The sequence below is a fragment of the Chinchilla lanigera genome, unplaced genomic scaffold (genome assembly GCF_000276665.1).
Source record: "Chinchilla lanigera isolate Chin_1 unplaced genomic scaffold, ChiLan1.0 scaffold00034, whole genome shotgun sequence".
In the NCBI taxonomy this organism is placed as follows: domain Eukaryota; kingdom Metazoa; phylum Chordata; class Mammalia; order Rodentia; family Chinchillidae; genus Chinchilla; species Chinchilla lanigera.
This window is the reverse complement of record NW_004955435.1, coordinates 16,467,686-16,486,121: the sequence shown is the minus strand read 5'-3', so window position 1 is coordinate 16,486,121 and position 18,436 is coordinate 16,467,686. Positions and strand designations below refer to the sequence as shown.

The window sequence follows — 18,436 nt, the reverse complement described above, 5'->3', positions numbered from 1 at the left end:
AAAAAATTTAAAAAAAAAAAAACACACCTAGAATGAAATCCTAAAAAATTACCCTACATGCCTATAATGTACTCTTTCTTTTGATGGGAAGGTGAGCAACAACAACCCTAAAAGCCCAACTGCAGGTCTGTTTCACTATGCATTCCAGAATCACAATAACACAGGCATCTGGCGGCAGGAGGGTAACAATGAATAATAAAAACACACTTTCAAGTAAATCTAATTTAAACTTTACTTACAGATGTTTAAGCTGCATGCGAGGAAATGAAGATGTCTTAATTTCTGATATTATATTGGAGCTGAGGTCTAAACTCTCAAGAGCAGGATAAAACTGGAATGCCTCTGCATTTATTTCTGGGATTAAATTATGGACTCTATAAAACAAAGATTATATTGAAGTAATTGCCAGTGATCCAAGCCTGGCTACAAGAATGATAAATAATCAGGATCAACAATATGGGTACTCGGGAAAAAAAAGGAAGAAAAACCTACATACTATTCTTAATTTAAGTGAAAGATCTGAAATCTCAATTACTTACAATGAAAGTAGAGTAATATTAGATGTTGGTTCTCCAAAGTATGGAATTTCTGTTAACTCATTGTAGTTCATTTTCCTAGGCCAGAGGAAAAACAGATTTAAAACTTTAATGAGGGAAATGCTACTTCTTAAATTCTAGTTTCTGCCTAATGCATATTCTTTAGGGTAGGTGCTAAAAAGTCTGTTATTCAGAAATAGACTAAGATAAAAATGAGAAATTAGAGATTTAAGTAAATTTTTCATAGTGTTGATCTAATACTGACAGCAATATGAAAAAGGGTAGGAAATATTTTGCACACTAAATAATCACAGCCCCAGAAAAATCGAAGACTGTTAATTTGAGTCCCTAAAAGGAATTCACCCACATCTCAGTCTCTCCTCCTGTGCCCAAGCACAAATACACACACACACACACACACACACACACACACAAGCTGTTCAAAGTTAAGGAATGTTGCTTAGAACCACCGGTGAAAAATTTGTCCATCTAGAGATCAAACTTATGATTAATTTTACATATAACATGTCACATCTATTCCCAGCAGAACTTTCAACAGACTGTTTCAAATGATTAAAGAACAAATCTAATACAATTACATTTCATTAACCATTTTTTAATCACTGAATAATGTCAATAATTTAGACTACAGATAAGAAACCAAAGTATACTATCTCCAAGAAACCAATCAAAGTTACAAAGTCCATGCAATAAAGCTCATGTGTCTCCCAGGGAAGCACGTTCAGGCCTTCCTTCAGTGCCAGCTCATTCACCTAACAAACCGTCAACTGTTTATTTAGTTCCATAAAAATTAGAGCATGTACTTGGGTTCTAGAGGAAGAATGCAGGGACAAGAACATGAACAAATTAGTCCTGTCAACATAGAATTACAGAGAAAAAGAGACCTGAGTGTTTATAAAGAGGGAGACAAGTCTATATACCTCAAATAATTGTGCCGCTGGGAACATCACAATGCAATAATGTGATAGTAAGTACTCTCAGCCCTCTGGGAGGCTGAGGGAGGAGATGGCAAGTCAGGGAAATTCTGTCTCAAAATAAATATGAAAGGACTCAGTAAGAAGACCCTAGGTGCAATCTCCAGTAGCACATACATACATACATACATAATTTCTGAAAATTCTCTCATAACTCCATACATATATTTCATTAAAGGAAAAACTTCAGTTAAAAAAAAAACTGAATTGTATCAACCACCATATTCTCAAATAATATCCAAAATGTTCTTTCATATAAATCTACTTTAGATGTGATGCTTCCATCTTAGCTGACACATCAAGACATTGAAAGTTTACGCAAGACAGTTTTACTGGCTGAAAACTTGGCACACACACACACAAAAACGTATTTACTTTGACGAAGGAAGAAATCCCACTTTTAGACACTGGGAAGTAGAATAGTATTTCTACAGTTTGCTTGAAATAATTGTCCAGAGAGTAACAAAGCCAAAGACAACACTTTAGGTTTTTAAACAATTTCTTGAAGCATCCCTGGATTGAACATCCCCAATTCACAATTTATTAAATCACTTCAAAGAATTTAATATTAAATTTAAAAAACTTACACTTCTTGTAATGTTTGTGATTCCAAGCTGATGTTCCAGTTAGACAACCGATTATGACTCAAATCCCTAAAGGAGGACAAAATATCATTCTTAGTTTAATGTTGGAAAGTGGACTTAAAAAAAAAATAGGACCTGGGGGGTGTATTCAGTGGTACAGCACTTGTCTAACATATCAGAGATCCTGGGTTCAATCCCCAGCACCACACACAAGAAAACAAAAACAAAATGTAAAAGAAAAAGAAAAAAAGAAGAGGGGGTGAGGGGAGGGGAAGAGGGCGGGAGGGAGAGGGAGGGAAGAGGGGAGCAGCTCTGGGAGAGGGAGGGAAGAAGGGAGCGGCTCTGGGAGAGGGAGGGAAGAGGGGAGCAGCTCCAGGAGAGGGAAATTAATCTTACCCTAAATTACATTAATGATGACAACAGTGGTGGCTAACTTATTAAGTGTCAGGTAGTCTTCCATTTACATTGTATTTACATTAGCTTTTACATATACTACCTGGCTAAATTCACACAAAAACTACTTTACAGGGCACTTTCTTAATACTTTCCTATTATGGCAACAAGCACAGAGATTAACAATTAGTCAATCCAAGGTCACAAAACTAGTAAATGAGGAAGCCACGAACTCAAAATTCCAGCTCATTTCTAGCAAGCAGTTTGTAAGGCACGGTAGAGTCCACTGAGGTTAGTCATGAGTTGAAATACTTGAGTGGACTAAAGAAAAATTCACACTGATGCTTCCTGGCATCTTTACAAGGCTGAGGTGGAATCCAACCCACACAAGCTGTCTGCTCAAGACATGTACGGTATGTGACAATATGGCTAACAATAGGGACACACCAGAGAAACATTACAGATCAATTTATCTCACTGTGCCACCACAGGCAGCTGACAGATGCATACAGGTTTGAATGATGTCTCTATCACGGCAGAACAATTTGTTCTCAGCTAGATTCATGCCTGCCCATCTGTAAAACCTAACCACTTTCATTTAAGAGCTTAATTTACACCATCACATAATTAAGGCTACATTAAACCACCACTTTTCTGCAACAGTTCTAAAGGCTTTAGTCAAGATGTATGGGACAAGGCAACGGTTCAAAGATACTCATGAATGAAAGGGTATGTTGTAAACATAAGGACAGAAACATGATTTGTTCCACATAAAAATCTAGGAGATATAGCTCAGTGGCATAAGCGCTTGCCTGGCAAGCCTGAGGTCATGAGTTTGATTCCTGGTACCAAAAAAAAAAGAGAAAAAAGGGGCTGGGGATTTAGCTCAGCGGCACAGCGCCTGCCTGGCAAGCGCAAGGTTGTGAGTTCGATTCCCGGTACTGGAAAAAAAAAAATTAAAATAAATTAAAATAAATTAAATTTTAAAAAAAAAATCTTACACTGGGCCTGGGGATGCAGCTCAATGGTAAAGTACCTGCCTAGCACACAAAAGGCCCTGGATTCAATCCCCAGCACTGCAAAATAAAAAGATATTTTAAAAAGTCTTACATTCAGAGCTAGGAGTGTAGCTCACTGGTAAAGCATGCAGATTAATATGTGCACAGCCATGAATCCAATCTGTAGCACCAAAAAAAAAAAAAAAAAACCTAACCCTTTTATATATTGAGATACTTCCTCACACTTGCTACTAAACAAATACAGAATTCTAAAGAAGTGAAAAGTTTCGTTATTTCACAGCATTTCAACTCTTGCAGAAATTCAATTGTTCTACCCTAAATTAGATATTCCATATTCTGCTTGAAACTCACTGGCACAGTAAATGAAAAGCTAATCACATCTGCGTAGCAGGCTAGCACAGTATGATCTAATTCTGTATTTCATGACTCCTCAAATTTAGCATTTTCCCCTCTTAGAGATTCAGGGCTTTCATCTCAATCTTAATTATTTTCAATTTAATCATAAATTCTAGAGTGCTGGGGATGTGGCTCAGTGGTGGAGTTCCTGCCTTGCATGCACAAGGCCCTGGGTTCAATTCCCAGCACCACATACATACATGTATACATAAATAAATAAATTCTGCGATTAAGGATTTAAGTTGGCCAGGGATATAGCTCAGCAGCACAGCACCTGCCTGGCAAGCACAAGGTCCTGAGTTTGATTCCTGGAATAAAAAAAAAGAATTTAAGTTGGGCCCAGTGGTGCACACTTATTATAAGTAAAATGTTCATAATGCCTTTCTGACCCCTCCATATCTCTAGCAATGTAACTCTTGACTGTATTCATCCCCAAGAGTTCTTCCATGGGTGTTACTCATCATTAACATATGGCAGACAGCATGAGGAACGTGCCTGTGATCCCTGCTATTCCCAGCTACTAGGGAAGTTGAGGGAGACAGACTGCAAATTCAAAGCCAGCCTGGGCAATTCAGGGAGCTCCTGTCTCAAAATAGAAAGGGATGGGGAGGCAGCTCGGCGACACTTGCCTAGCATGAATGAGGTCCTGGGTTCAATCCCTAGAACAAAAAGCAAGGAAGAGCAAAGGGGGGAGACGGGGAGAGGAAGCGCAAGCACAGGAGCACTTGAGCGAGATACTGATTGGAGTTGGGTCAGCCTGGTGGCAGAGCTCTTGCCTAGCATGTATAAGGCCATGGGGTTGATCCCTTGGAGGCTGAGGCACAAGTATTGATGATAATTTTTAAAGGGAATAATTATTAAGCAAATCCAAAGCAATAAAAGTCAACTTACGCATCATATAAACAACTTTGTAAAATGAATGAAAACTGTCCAGTCTCTATTTGGAAAGAATAATTTTTTCTATCTTTTAAGGAATTATAAGCTACTCACAGGACCGCAAAGGATACCTGAAATACTTTGGACCCTCTCTATAAAATAATGCTGTCTTAAGAATATATATTTGACAGTCTCAGAATCTCCTCAAAAAACTGTACATTGCATGAGTGAAAAACACTATAGATGAACTGAAATACACTCCCAAATCACTCTACCATAGAAAGCAACTGGTATATATACCATCATAGTTGTTACTAAAATAGCAGGTATCTAACTAGAATCTTATGGACTGCTGCAATCAGCAGGTATTCATACAATGAACATTTACCAAAGCATGGAGCATGCACTGTTAAGCTAGGGTTACGGATATGTCAACACTAGTAACCCTTCTCTATTTCTCAAGAGTCACACCAACAGTAAAATGAATCAACATCAATTTGACTCTTCCCTTTCACTGGAAATGGATAAACTAAGCTGCCTTTCCTTATATTTTTTAATAGGCAGTCTTACTACATTATCCAAGCTGGTTGCAAACTCATGGGTTTAAGGATATTCCCACTCCAGCCTCCCAAATATCTAGGATTACAGGAACACACCACCATGCCCAGCTTCAGTGTCTCTTAAATAAAAAAAAAGGTATGTCAACTTACTGATATTTGAAGAGTCTAAGATTAAGAATTTAAACCAGGCATGGTGGTACACACCTGTAAATCCAGCTACAAGGAGGCTGAGGCAGGAGGCTGACAAGTTCAAGTGCAGCTTGGGCAACTCAGCAAGACTGTCTCAAAGTTAAATAAGGGGTGAGGATATACAAAGCTCAGTAGGAGACAACCCTGGGTTGTTCAGTCCCTAGGATTGGGGATGAGAAGATTGGATAGCTTTTAAAAATTAAAGTTCCTCACTATTCTTCCCAATGTCCAAGCATTAATTCCATTTAGTTTGCATAAACTAATAATACTTTGTCTTTTGTTGTCAGTACTTTTTAAAGTATTTTCCCTTGAAATATCCACAGAATGTACTATAGAACTAGCAACCAACAATCCCGTATTTTCTAATAACATTACTATTTGAGTATTTGTGAATATGATGATTGAAGAATAAAGGTTTCAGAGAAAGCTTCAGCTCAGTGTTGTACACTCTGCTCCTGCTCATGCTAATGTATAGGGAAGCAGCTGTAATAAACGATGAATTATTAAAGTTCTTAGTATCATGTGGAGCCAGAGGTGCCATTAATGTAGTCGTGCAGTACCCTCAGGGTGTAAATTATTTATAGAATGTACAGAGCTATCACAACAGCTTGAGGAGCAAATCAAGTTCCACAAGCTAACTGCAAAGAGGTCCTGGCTGCAGAGACGCAGGGGTTTTCTTCCACACAGGCACATACACACACTTCTAAATCAACAATCTGCTTTCTCAAGAATCTACAACACTAAAAAAAAAAAAGAAGAATCTATAACACTAAAAGGCCAAGTGAACTTCAACAACAAAATCTCTGATACAGAGGTCCTCTGTGAAGTTAAGACACAAAAATATTACAGCTAACATTTTAGGTATGATAATATTTTACTTAGCAAAATTTGTCCTCTTCTGTAAGTGGAAATCCCTATCTTATTAGAATACACTGAGCATCATTTGTTTTTAAAAATACTAAGGGTGGCTAATCAATTATCACACTAGGATTTCATGCCAGTGATCTGATATTCTTGGGGCACGACCTAAACACAATTTCAAAATAACTTAAAATTCTGTCTGCTTTTATAGATCTGTTTTTCCTTTACCACTAACAACTTTACACTAAGGGCTCTCAGTTCTTGGAACGGTCAGCCTTCCTGGCTGTAATGACCTGCCTACCTTTTCAGATTTGTTGCTTCTAATCAGAAGTCTAAAAACCATCAATGCGTGTTAGCACTGTCTGAATCAGGACTAAATGAGATCTGAGTAAGAGTCTCCCCCAAGGAATAAAGGATTCCTAGAAGCATTTTTACTTTATGGTTAAAGCAGAGGTAGTTGAAGACACTGGGTAAATATCTGCAGGATAAATAAGACGTATGATTTGAAGGTAACAATAATACAACAATCATTGTTGATTTCCTATCATATTGTTTTGAAATTCTGTATCATTTTTATAGTTTTTGTGGGGTTTTTTTGGTTTTTTTTTGTTCTTTTTTCTTTAAAATTAAAAAAATAAAGATGTACACTAGCATGAGACATAATGGTACTCAAAATAAGCACTAGCACAATGGTACTGCATACTAAACTTTCTATCCTTCATTTAGACTGCACTACTAACTTGCAAAACGTTGTACAATATCTTTTATGTGAATCCAAAAAGCTAAAGATGGTAGGAAAATGGGAACAATCGTTCCAAGAATAAGGGGCATATTTTACTTCTCCTATCTTTCCGTGGGGGTGTCACAATGGTTGAGTGGTCTAAAGCGCTAGACTCAAGCTCCGCTTCCCACTATCTTTCCTTGCGTACTTAATGATTAAAAATACTTTCCAGTTGGTAAATACAATAAAATAAAAAATAATTCTATAGATACATTTAAGAACACATCTTTGCTGCTGCACATGGTGGCACATGTCTTTAATCCCAGCACTCTGGCAGTGTAAGGCAGGAGGATCACACGTTTGAGCTCAGCCTGAACAACTTAGCAACTTAGCAAAATCCTGCTTCAAAATAAAATAAAAGGGACTGAGGATGTAGCTCAGTGCAAAAGCCCTGGGTTCAATTACCAGGATGGGGGAAAAAAAAAAACCTCAACAACAACAACAAAATACAGTCTTTGCATGCCCACTTCTGGGACTGTTGGCAAATCATTTAACCTCTCTCAATTTCACTTTCTCCGATCATAAAATGAGAATATCAGTACCAACTTTATTCAATTGCAAATTTAAAAAATATAAATAAAATTAAAAGAAACAAAGAAAATTAAAGGAATATAAATAAAATGCTTAGCACACAATCCGATGTGATAAGTTATTTTTTTTGTTGTTTGTTTGGTTTTTTTTTGGCTTTTCTCCGGTACCGGGAACCGAACTCACGACCTTGCACTTGCCAGGCAGGCGCTTTGCCACTGAGCTAAATCCCCAGCCCCGTGATAAGTTATTTTAATACTACATCTGAAATAGGGTTATGGTCCAGGATGATCTCTTTCCTAATTATCCACTGGACATGCAGGTATACTCCACTCCTACTGTAAAACTTTAATTAACTGAACTATTCTGGTACATTAACTTATAAAAGTACTAATCTAAATGTTGCTTTTGAATGCCAATTTTATAAGAATGATGTCAATCATAAGAGACCTTCCTACAGATTTTGTCAACTTATTGGGGTATATACTTGTAAGATTTGATGTTTCGAAATTACCCAGTGAGGGCCGGGGATGTAGCTCAGTGGTATAAGTGCTTGCCTGGCAAGCCTGAGGTCATGAGTTTGATTACTGGTACCAAAAAAAAAAAAAAAAAAATTACCCAGTGATATCACTTCTACAAATCTCTACATATCTACTCACAAGATTATGAAAAGTTATCTACCAGGAAATTATTGTACTAACAAAATCATAAAAGAAACCTATTTTTATCAAGATGGAGATCAGTTAAATAACTTATGAAAGTTCCACATAATGGAATTCTCTACAGCTACTAAAAAAGAACATACATATTTATACAAAATGTACAGTGCAGTGGTGGCGAATCTATCTCACATGTACCACAGCAAGCTGTTATCATGGAAAGCTCTAAAAGGTTTGCCACCACTGGTACAGTATGTCTTAAAACGGAATAGATAACATGTAAGCAGCACACCTAGGAAATAATTAATAGTGGGTTTTCCTTAAGTATGACAAAGGTAAGCATTCCTTTCCATTCTAAACGCTTCAAAAACATTTTAATAGGTTACCATGGGAAAGTACTATTTAAAAATAAATTCACCACTTAAAAAAAAAAATCTACTTTCCTGAATGTGGCAGATTTCAATTCTGCTGCTTTTCTGAGATTACAATTGTTCCTAAGAGCCCAGTGGTAAGGCATTGGCCTAGCATGTGTCAGGCCTGGAGTTCAATTCCTAGCACCTCAAAAAAACAAAAAAAAATTAACGAATCTAATTAGCTACTAGGCCAGAGATGTACCTCAGTGGCAGAGTACTTGCCTAGCATGTGCTAGGCTCTGTGATCAACCCCCAGTAACACACACACACACACACACACACACACACACACACACAAACACGAAAAAGAATTCTTCCTACAGAATGGTATGGTTTGTTTTGTTTCGTTTTGTTTGAAACAGTGTCTTGCTATGTAGTTCAGGTTGGTCTTGAACTCACTATGTAGCCCAGGCTGGCCTCAAATTTGACCTTTCTGCCCAACCTCCCTGAGTGCTGGGATTACAGGGATGAGCCACCACACTCAGACCAAGAAATGTTACATTAAATTGACCAAATCAGGTCTATTATGACACAAGGCAATGAAACAGAAAAATTTAATAACTACATGATCTCTTATCTTTCTGAACTGATTACAAAGTAGTAGCTATTAAACAAACCTCAGAATAGTAAAAAATGTAAATATATTAAACTTGGGGTTCTGGGGCTGGGGATTTAGCTCAGCGGCAAAGCGCCTGCCTGGCAAGCGCAAGGTCATGAGTTCGGTTCCCGGTACCGGAGAAAAACCAAAAAAAATTAAAAAATAAAAAAAAAATAAACTTGGGGTTCTTTTTTGTTGTTGTTGTTGTTGTTGTTTTTTGTCTTTTGGAGACCAGGTCTCGCTATGCAGTTCAGGTTGGCCTTGAGCTTACTTTGTAGCTGAGGCTGGTCTCAAACTTGCAATGATCCTCCTGCCTCGGCCTCCTGAGTGCTGGAATTAGAGGCGTTCACCACCACACCCAGCTTAAACTTGGTTTTTAGACTGAATTATTAAAGAAAATTCTACTTTAGAAGCCAGTATCTAACCTTCAGATTTCAAGTTAACAGAACTGAATTTTTAGTGAACAGTATAAAGCCATGGACTATTTATTATTCCCATTCATGTTTTTAATATGTTTTCCCTTCTAATTTAGAATAACAGTCCAGAAATAGTGGAACAAATGTCATCGCTTAGATAAGAAAATACATAAAAAGCTATGACATTTTTCATCATCATTAATAAGCATTTTCTTTCTTTTTTTTTTCTGGTACCAGGAACTGAACTCAGGACCTTGCACTTGCCAGGCAGGCACTTGTGCTACTGAGCTATAATCCCAGCCCAATAAGCACTTTCTGAATATCAAATGGATTCACATCTTTGTATCAGACTATTTCTTCTACTTTTATGTATCTTTTGGTTTTCTGAGACAGGCTTTCACTATGTAGTTCAATACATAGCCCGGGCTAGCCTTGAATTCACAGCAATCCTCCCGTTTCAGCCTTCCAAGTGCTGGGATTATAGGTGTGCGCCATCACACCTGGCTGTACCAGATTATATTACAATTGTTAAGTTATAAAGATTTTTAGAAGTAGATGGACATGAAAACAAGTCATCACCTACAATACTGGTAAAAAGATCTAATTACAAAACTAAACATCAAATGGGTTTCTCAGCCAGGCATGGTGGCACATGCCTGTAATCCCAGCAGTCAGGAGGCTGAGGCAGGAGAATTGTTGCAAGTTTGAGGCCAGCCTGGGCTACAAAGTAAGCTCAAGGCCAGCCTAAACTGAGACTCTGTCTCAAAAAGACAAAAAAAAAAAAAATGGGTTTCTTTTTCTCATTATTAAAGTAAACCATCATTCCTTAATGCCCAAGTAATTTAACCTGGCACCGAGTCAGCTATCTTCTCACGAAAGCACACTTATGCTGAGGGTTTGCTATGCTCTTCATGCTTGTGTGTGAAGATTTTCATTATATAAGTGAACTGATACAGTGACTTTGAATTAGATATACTAAAGAACAAAATATGTAAGAGAAACCAAAATTAAAAGCTTTTATTTACAATTTACACCAGATTTCACTAATGTTGCACTGTTTACAATTTAACTTTAAAACTCCCAATCATTACACATTATTCTGGCAGTTACTTGTTACAAATGACATAATTACAGTTTCCTTTTTTTTTTTTAAAGGCAAGGTTGGGGAAGGGCAAAAGAAGCAGAGGTAAAGAATGCACATCTTTAAAAAAAATTAGTTTATAGGAAGATAAAGCTTATGTTCACCCTTCCAGTCTTCTGGTTTTTGTCCCAAACAAGTAATTAATAATTTGTAAAGGGTATAATTACTTAAATTGCTTTTACTTTTTATTTGCATCATCTGAACATCCTAACATTTTTCATGACTGAAATAATGGAGAATAAATGTATTGAGTCATTTACTTTGGCACAGAAAATATGGCATACAAGCGCATTAAGAGTACTTTTAAAAAACATTTTTGGTAAGCTCTTAATATGATGTGATCTTTTCTCCACTGGTTAAATGCCAGCTTTTCATTAGGCCAGCAGGACCTTAAAAGAACAGAGTATAAAATGTCATAGACCTAAGATGAAGGAAATACATTTTCAAGCATTATGCAGCCAAGTGACTATCTTACTATTAAGCATCTGATTACTTATGTGTTGATTGTGTATGTTGTACACTAAGAAATGCAAATTATTTTCAATGTAAGGAAATATAGTTAGGACACTAATTTGTATAAACAGAAATGAGTCCTCCAATGTATAAAGGAATTTAAAAGAATTAAGCAAAGTACAAATCTCCTAAATTAACATTTGATAAGCAGCAACCTGGGCTGAGGTTACAGTGTAAGTGGTAGAGAACATTTACCTGGCATGCACAAGGCCCCGGGTTTGGCCCCCAACACCATGCAACTGTTTTGGTGCAGTGATTCTCCACCACTGCTGCTTATCAGCATAATCAACTCAGTGACTTAGCAAGACCCTGTCTCAAAATTTAAAGAAATTAAAAAGAGCTGGTGATTTATCTCAGTGCAAGGCCCTGGGTTCCACCTCTATACTACATCAAAACAAAACAAAACAGGTGCACCAAAAACACTGCATAAAATTATCTTCAGGCTACATGCATAAAGTGTAGATGGCAATATAAATGAACTTCATGACTAGAAGAAAATATCATCTCCAAGCTATATCATTACATGTATCTGAATATTTTAAAATATGAAAAAATGTGAACCATTTCTTTCTTTCTTTTTTTCTTTTGAGATAGGGTCTCACTACGCAGTTCGGGCTGGCCTTAAACTCACTATGTAGCACAGGATGGCCTCCAACTCATAGCAATCCTCCTGCTTCAGCCTCCCATGTAATGGGAATACAGGTGTGCATCACTATGCCCAGCTAAAAGTTCTCTGATCCTAAGCAATTTGGATAAGGATACTCATCTTGTATTGATGTTGAAGTCTTATCCCAAACCAATTAAATCAGAATCACTGATGGGTAAGCCCAAGCATTGGGATTTTTAAAAATCTTGCCAAACTCTCAATTGTGCAGCCACGCTGAAGACCACTATACTACTTCTGAAATCTATCTGATACTGTACCCAAAGCCTGATGGGCGAAGGATGTTCCACTAAAATTCCTTCAATTTTTTGCCTTTTCCCAACTTACAGTAAACCTGTCCACAAAGATCTGACTCCTACTATTCTACAAACTGCACAAACTAGTTAACCAAACATTTTTGGAGTTTACAGGGTATCATTTGAGGTTTACAGTATCACCATAAACTAAAGCCTCACTGAGGGACAAGAATAGCACTAAATTTTATTCACTAGCAATACGAAATGTCTATAAAATGATTTTTTTTGTTGTTTTGTCTTGAGACAAGGTCTCACTATGTCGCTCTGGCTGGCCTGGAGCTCACAGCAATCCTTCTGCCTAAGCTTCTCGCATGCTGAGATTGCAGGTGTGCCCCACCATGTTCACCTATGAAATGAATTTCTATTTGTACCACAGAAAGGTGGGAGGGGGGCTGGGGATTTAGCTCAGGGGCTGGGGATTTAGCTCAGCGGCAAAGTGCCTGCCTGGCAAGCGCAAGGTCGTGAGTTCAGTTCCCGGTACCGGAGAAAAACAAAAAAAACAAAAAACAAAAAAAAAGAAAGATGGGAGGGAAGGGGCAGAGGAAGAAATATTTTATTTTTACGTATTTATTTGACTTTTAGATAATGAACCTTTTATAATTATGTTTTCTAAAATATTTCAATTATTGCTCATATAAAAGCAACAGGACATATTTGTAGGTTCTCAGATAAAATTTTTGGGTAGCCAAGAATCTATCCACACATTTCACTGAGGAGGAGCTGAGGATGTAGCTCAGGGTCAAACATCTGCTGGGCATGTACAAAGCCCCCGGTTAGATCACCAACACCCAAAACAGCAACTTTTAAAAAAATACCATGTTGGCTGGGGGTGCGGTGGTGCATGCCTGTAATCCCAGCACTGTAATCCCAGCACTCAGGAGGCTGAGGCAGGACAATCACCTTGAGTTCAAGGCCAGCCTGGACTACATAGAGAGACTGTCTTAAAAAAAGAAAAAAAGTGACCAGATGTGATGGCACATGACTGCAATCCCAGAACTCATGAAACTGAGGCAGGAGGATCACCATCAGTTCCAAGGTCAGCGTTGGACTACATAGTGGGTTCAAGGCCAGTCTGAACTACACAGCAAGATGCTGTCTCAAAAGAGAGAAAGAAATCGCCATGCCATTGCCATGTATTTCATTAGGGAGGAAGGCTGAGATGAGGCTGCATAGCAAGGTGAAAGGCAAGGTTAATATCCCTAGCTTACTTTTTACCTTTTCATCTTTCCTAACTGCTCAGCTACTGCTCCCATGCACAGCAAGATCATATCAAAAAGGGGAAAGGTTGCTGGCGATATAGCTCGCCAGGTGGCACAAGCGCCCACCTGGCAAGCGTGAGGTCCCGAGTTCAATTCCCAGTTCCAAAGGGGAAAGGCTGAAGATCAAAGTTCTCATGGATACACTTAACACAATTTCTTTTAAGTGGTTCTCACATTTAAAATTAAATTCTATTTGTTTGTATTGTTCTTAGGCTGTTTTGTAAATGGATGTCTGTCTGTTAATATGTTTTTCTTCTTTTATTTTTTAAAATTAAAAAAATAAAATAAAATAAAATTAAGTGCTATGCATAGCAATGAAATTAGCGTAGGCAATGTTAATATTAAGGTAATCAAGTTACCTGTGCAAAAAAAGCAATTACAATATCAGAGTTGGGAGTGTAGCTCTGTGACAGAACACACGTTTAGCATGTGCAAGACCCAGGGTTCAATCCTCAGTATAAAGGAAGGAGATACAGATACGATTTTTCTCATTTCAAATTAGAAAAAAAAATTTTAACAATGATAATCAATTCTAGGGAAAGTGTGATCAAACAGGCATGCTCACAATGCCGAAAGGTATTTAAATCAGTGAATTACGCTGGGCTCAATCTAAAATACTAAGGTGATCCAGGTTAAACCTGCGTGAATACCACCTTTAAGGATCTGCATCACATCTTTATTAGGTCAAGGGCTTTCTCCTAATGCAGATTTTCTTACTCAGTATCTTCTGAACAAAAGTGCCTAGAAGACTGCACTAGATTTTGTGGGCTCACATCTGTTTACTACTTCGCAATATAGCAGAATAAAGAAGATAAACTGTTAAAACCTTCAATACAATTAAAAAATACACATTACATATTGTTCCCAAATAGTGCTCCACGACCGAGTTTTAACAGTCTAAAGGGCAATGAAAAGAGTAAGGACAAGACTTAACACATAGCTTTTCATAAAGCTAAATGTATTAGTAAATATTTTATGGCAAGTACTGTATATAATTCTTAATATTTTTTAGCGTTATCCTGAAGTGATCATGACAACAACTGGGGGGCGGGGGTCTTAACATTCTTGCTTGACAAAACAAGGACTAATATACTTGGTCATCCAAAGCTTGTATGTATGCATGTGTAATCAGAACAATGTAATACAAAGAACTGAGTCTGAATACTAGTATTTAGAGAAAAGAAAAATAGTATCTATGTTAGGTTTCAAAAAAACAGGATTGGGGGCCGGAGATATAGCTCAGTGGCACAGGTGCCTGCCTGGCAACTGCAAGGTCTTGAGTTTGATACTCAGGACCAAAAAAAAAAAAAAACAGGATTGGCAATGGGGTGCACTCTTGCAAAGCACCAGAGTGTTACTCACCTAGCATGCTCAAGGCCCGGAGTTCCATCCCCAGCACCACCAAAAAAAAAAGATTAATGAATTATGCCCACAATCATTTTAATGACTGCTAGTTTGAATATCTGAATTAAAATTACTAATAAATTACTAAACTAGAGCATCACGTATGTATTTTAAAATTTCATATTACATAGACCCAAGAGTACTTGTGTTTTTATGAATAATGGCAACTGCTGAAGAATGTTTTGTTTTCCAGTTTAAAACAACACAATCCTATCTTTTAACATTCTAAGAGCTCTTCTACTAATGTAGGACCCATCCAATTATATTTCTGTAACAGAACTGCTCTCCAAAGCATTTCCCTTCCACTGAAAATGTCAATTTCATTATAGGACATCTAAAATTTCTGAGTGTTACTTGGTTTTAGGCAATCATCTGGACTACATAAAAATCAAACAGACACAAAATAAATATATCTTACATAAAAATTATTTCTACGGGCTGGGGATTTAGCTCAGCGGCACAGCGCCTGCCTGGCAAGCGCAAGGTTGCGAGTTTGATTCCCGGTACCGGGAAAAAACCAAAAATAAATAAATAAATAAAAATCATTTCTAATTATAGTTTACCTACCAATGGAGGATCCTAAAAGTAGGCCACATTTACTTCAATTACAGCTACATGAAGTTGTATTGTTTTTAAACCTGAGCCAGATTTATCGTCATAGTCAGGTAGCTGTGCTAAGAATTTCTTAGAAAAAGGCTTTTGCTGCAATCAAGATGCACAGCACTGCACAATGATATGAAGTTTTAAATATAATTTGAGTCAAAAGGACCCGTTAGCTACAAGTGCCACTACTGATTATACTACAATTCTGTTTAGTACAATACTTGGTTAATTTCCTCAATGAATATGTAAGGTAGCTTTCTTTCCCACTTATGCTAACCTAGTTGTAAATACTTATGTGCATATACATACTCATCTCTCTAGAGACCTTCTATTTCCAATGAAAATCCAAACAGCCCCTCATATTTTCATTGCACTCTAACATGTTCCTTTTTTTTTATTTTTTATTTTTTTTTTTTGGTTTTTCTCCGGTACCGGGAACCGAACTCACGACCTTGCGCTTGCCAGGCAGGCACTTTTGCCGCTGAGCTAAATCCCCAGCCCTCTAACATGTTCCTTTTAGTGATGACTTCTTTTTGAAAAACGGTCCACTGTATAGTACAGGCTCGCCACTCCACAGTTCCGACGCACTGTGTAGCCTAGGCTGACCTCGAACACACAGCAATCCTCTGTCTCAGCCTCCCAAGTGCTGAGATTACAGGCTTGCACAACCACACCTGGCTAGTGATTTATTGTAGGGACGACTGTATTAAATTAATAATTGTGTTGCTCAGTTAGTGGCCAAGAAGTAACTGTATGTTGGTAGTTAATCCCCATAATTGCAGTATTTAATACCTACTGTTATTCCTAAAGCCACTAAGCTGACTCAGACTAATGAGCTCTTCAGGTGCCACTAGCTAATAAAAGCCTGTCAAAGTGAAAATTCAACAGTGGAGACTCCAGAATTCATTCATTCAATCAGCGTACTTACGTAGCATACATAAACAAAGAGGCCTGATTTGGGGGTTCTTTGCCACAGAAAATACACTGAAAACACTAAAAGCATCACATGGTTCTGGAAAAAGTACTTCCCTTCCTTACTTTATACATTAAATCAATTCAAGAATGCTACTCCTAAAGAGATACTCATGAAGCTGGGCATGGTGGCCTGTAATCCCAGTTCTCGGGAGGCTGAGGCAGGAGGATCGCCAGGAACTCCATAGCGAGACCCCGTTTCGAAAAATAAATAAAAATAAATAAATATATTCTTGGTTACCACTGAATCTCCTGATACGTGATGAAACTTTCAAACCTGTCAAGTATCAAAACTGCAACACAAAATGTGCTGATATTGTAACTAGAGACAAAAGACAATTCACGCGTCTTTGGCGACCGTGTTTACAAAATCATGTGCCAGCGGACGGTGCAAGATCAGGTACATGACAAACGATACAACCGAAAGAGGTTCCATGTCCGACCCGCCCCTAAGCCACATACTGTGGTAGTGCAGAACCCTCCGAGTCCTCAACATGCGATATCCCCGCGCCAATCCTCCCAGTGCAGAAAATCAGACTCCCTGGCCAGGGGACTCTCACCCGCGGTCCTCACACAAGTCGCTAAAAACTAACGCCGGCTCTTCCAGGCTCCCACGACCCCAAAGCTCACAGCATCGGAAGGGCAGTTTCCTCCGACACCCGCGGTCCCGACCCGGCCTGACCCCGCTGTCCCCCGTGAAGGACTCGGCCGCGCTACTCACAAGCTGGCTGTGTCGGGGGGCAGCGGGCCCGCCAGCGCCCTCCAGCTCTGCGCGGGCAGCCTCCTGCGACTGCAGTCCAGCAGCGCGGCGCCGCAGGAGCAGGGTGCGGGGCAGGGGCCGGCCCGGGCGCCGGGCAGCAGCAGGACCGCCTGGGCGAGGAAGAGGAGCCGGGAGAGGGGTGCGGAGCGGCACCCCAAGAGCTGCTCGTCCTGGACGCCTAGAGGCGCCGGCGCCATCTTCCCCGCAACCCGGCCCGGTCGAGAAGAGCCGCCTGCAGGACTAGGCGGCTCGGCGGAGACGCCCGGCGGCGTGAGCAGGCCCGAAGCCCTGACCGTCACGTGTACAAAAGCAGGCAAAAGCTGGAAGCGGCGCGACAGCGGGGGCGTCGGCCAGGGACACACGGCTCAGGCGCCGCAGACAGGGCTCCTCCGCCCCGCCCCGCGACGCAGCGTCCTCACGCACAGGCGCCAGCCAATCGGCGCCACGGGACGGGCGGCGTCGGGGCGGGACTCCGGAGGAAGGCGAGGCCCGCAGCCTTCCGGTGCACCTAGGAGGCGGGCGTTAGGAGGCATGGCGACCTGGGCGTCCCTCTGCAGCTCGGCCGCGCTTCCTCCGCTGGAGGGCGTAGTGGCTCCTTAAGAGGGAGCAGAAGCGCGAAGCCTTGGGAGTCTCCAGTCCTCGCTAGGGTGCACTCACTGTAGTACTGGCGCAGTCTCACCTTCTCCAGGCACCAAGAAGGGGAAGCGGCGGAAGGGCTACCTTCCAAGCCGCAGGCACCGGCGCGCGGGGACGCGTCCATCCCGGCTTCGGCCGCGTCGGCCTCCACTGCCCCCTGCTGCTCGAGTGGCGCGCGTGCCCTCCTGCAGTCACAGGCTCCGTTTATTCATCTCTGCACCTTCCGCTGCTGTTGTAGCTTGGAGTTCGCTCAGTGCTGAATGTCAAGCTGCTGTATGTCTCGGGAAATCCTCTGCTCCTTTGGGGAAGGTGGTGATCTCGGTGCACGACTTCACAAAAACAAGCGGGACAAGTAGACAAAGGAGGGGCTTGGAGCCGTCAACA

At 39.9% G+C, this 18,436-nt stretch overlaps 1 protein-coding gene across 1 annotated transcript in view; it reads right to left on the bottom strand.

Moving 5' to 3' along the window:
- Lrig2 (leucine-rich repeats and immunoglobulin-like domains 2) overlaps positions 1-17,822 on the bottom strand; it is a 54,204-nt gene extending 36,382 nt beyond the window's left edge. Inside the window, exons 1-4 of the mRNA XM_005388976.1 lie at positions 17,378-17,822; positions 2,119-2,184; positions 540-614; positions 240-374 (exon numbers count right to left, since the gene is read on the bottom strand). Of these exons, the coding sequence (XP_005389033.1) occupies positions 240-374; positions 540-614; positions 2,119-2,184; positions 17,378-17,613 (512 nt within the window). The 5' untranslated portion in view covers positions 17,614-17,822. The remainder of the gene's footprint in view (positions 1-239; positions 375-539; positions 615-2,118; positions 2,185-17,377) is intronic.
- Between the last annotated feature and the right edge of the window lie 614 nt (positions 17,823-18,436).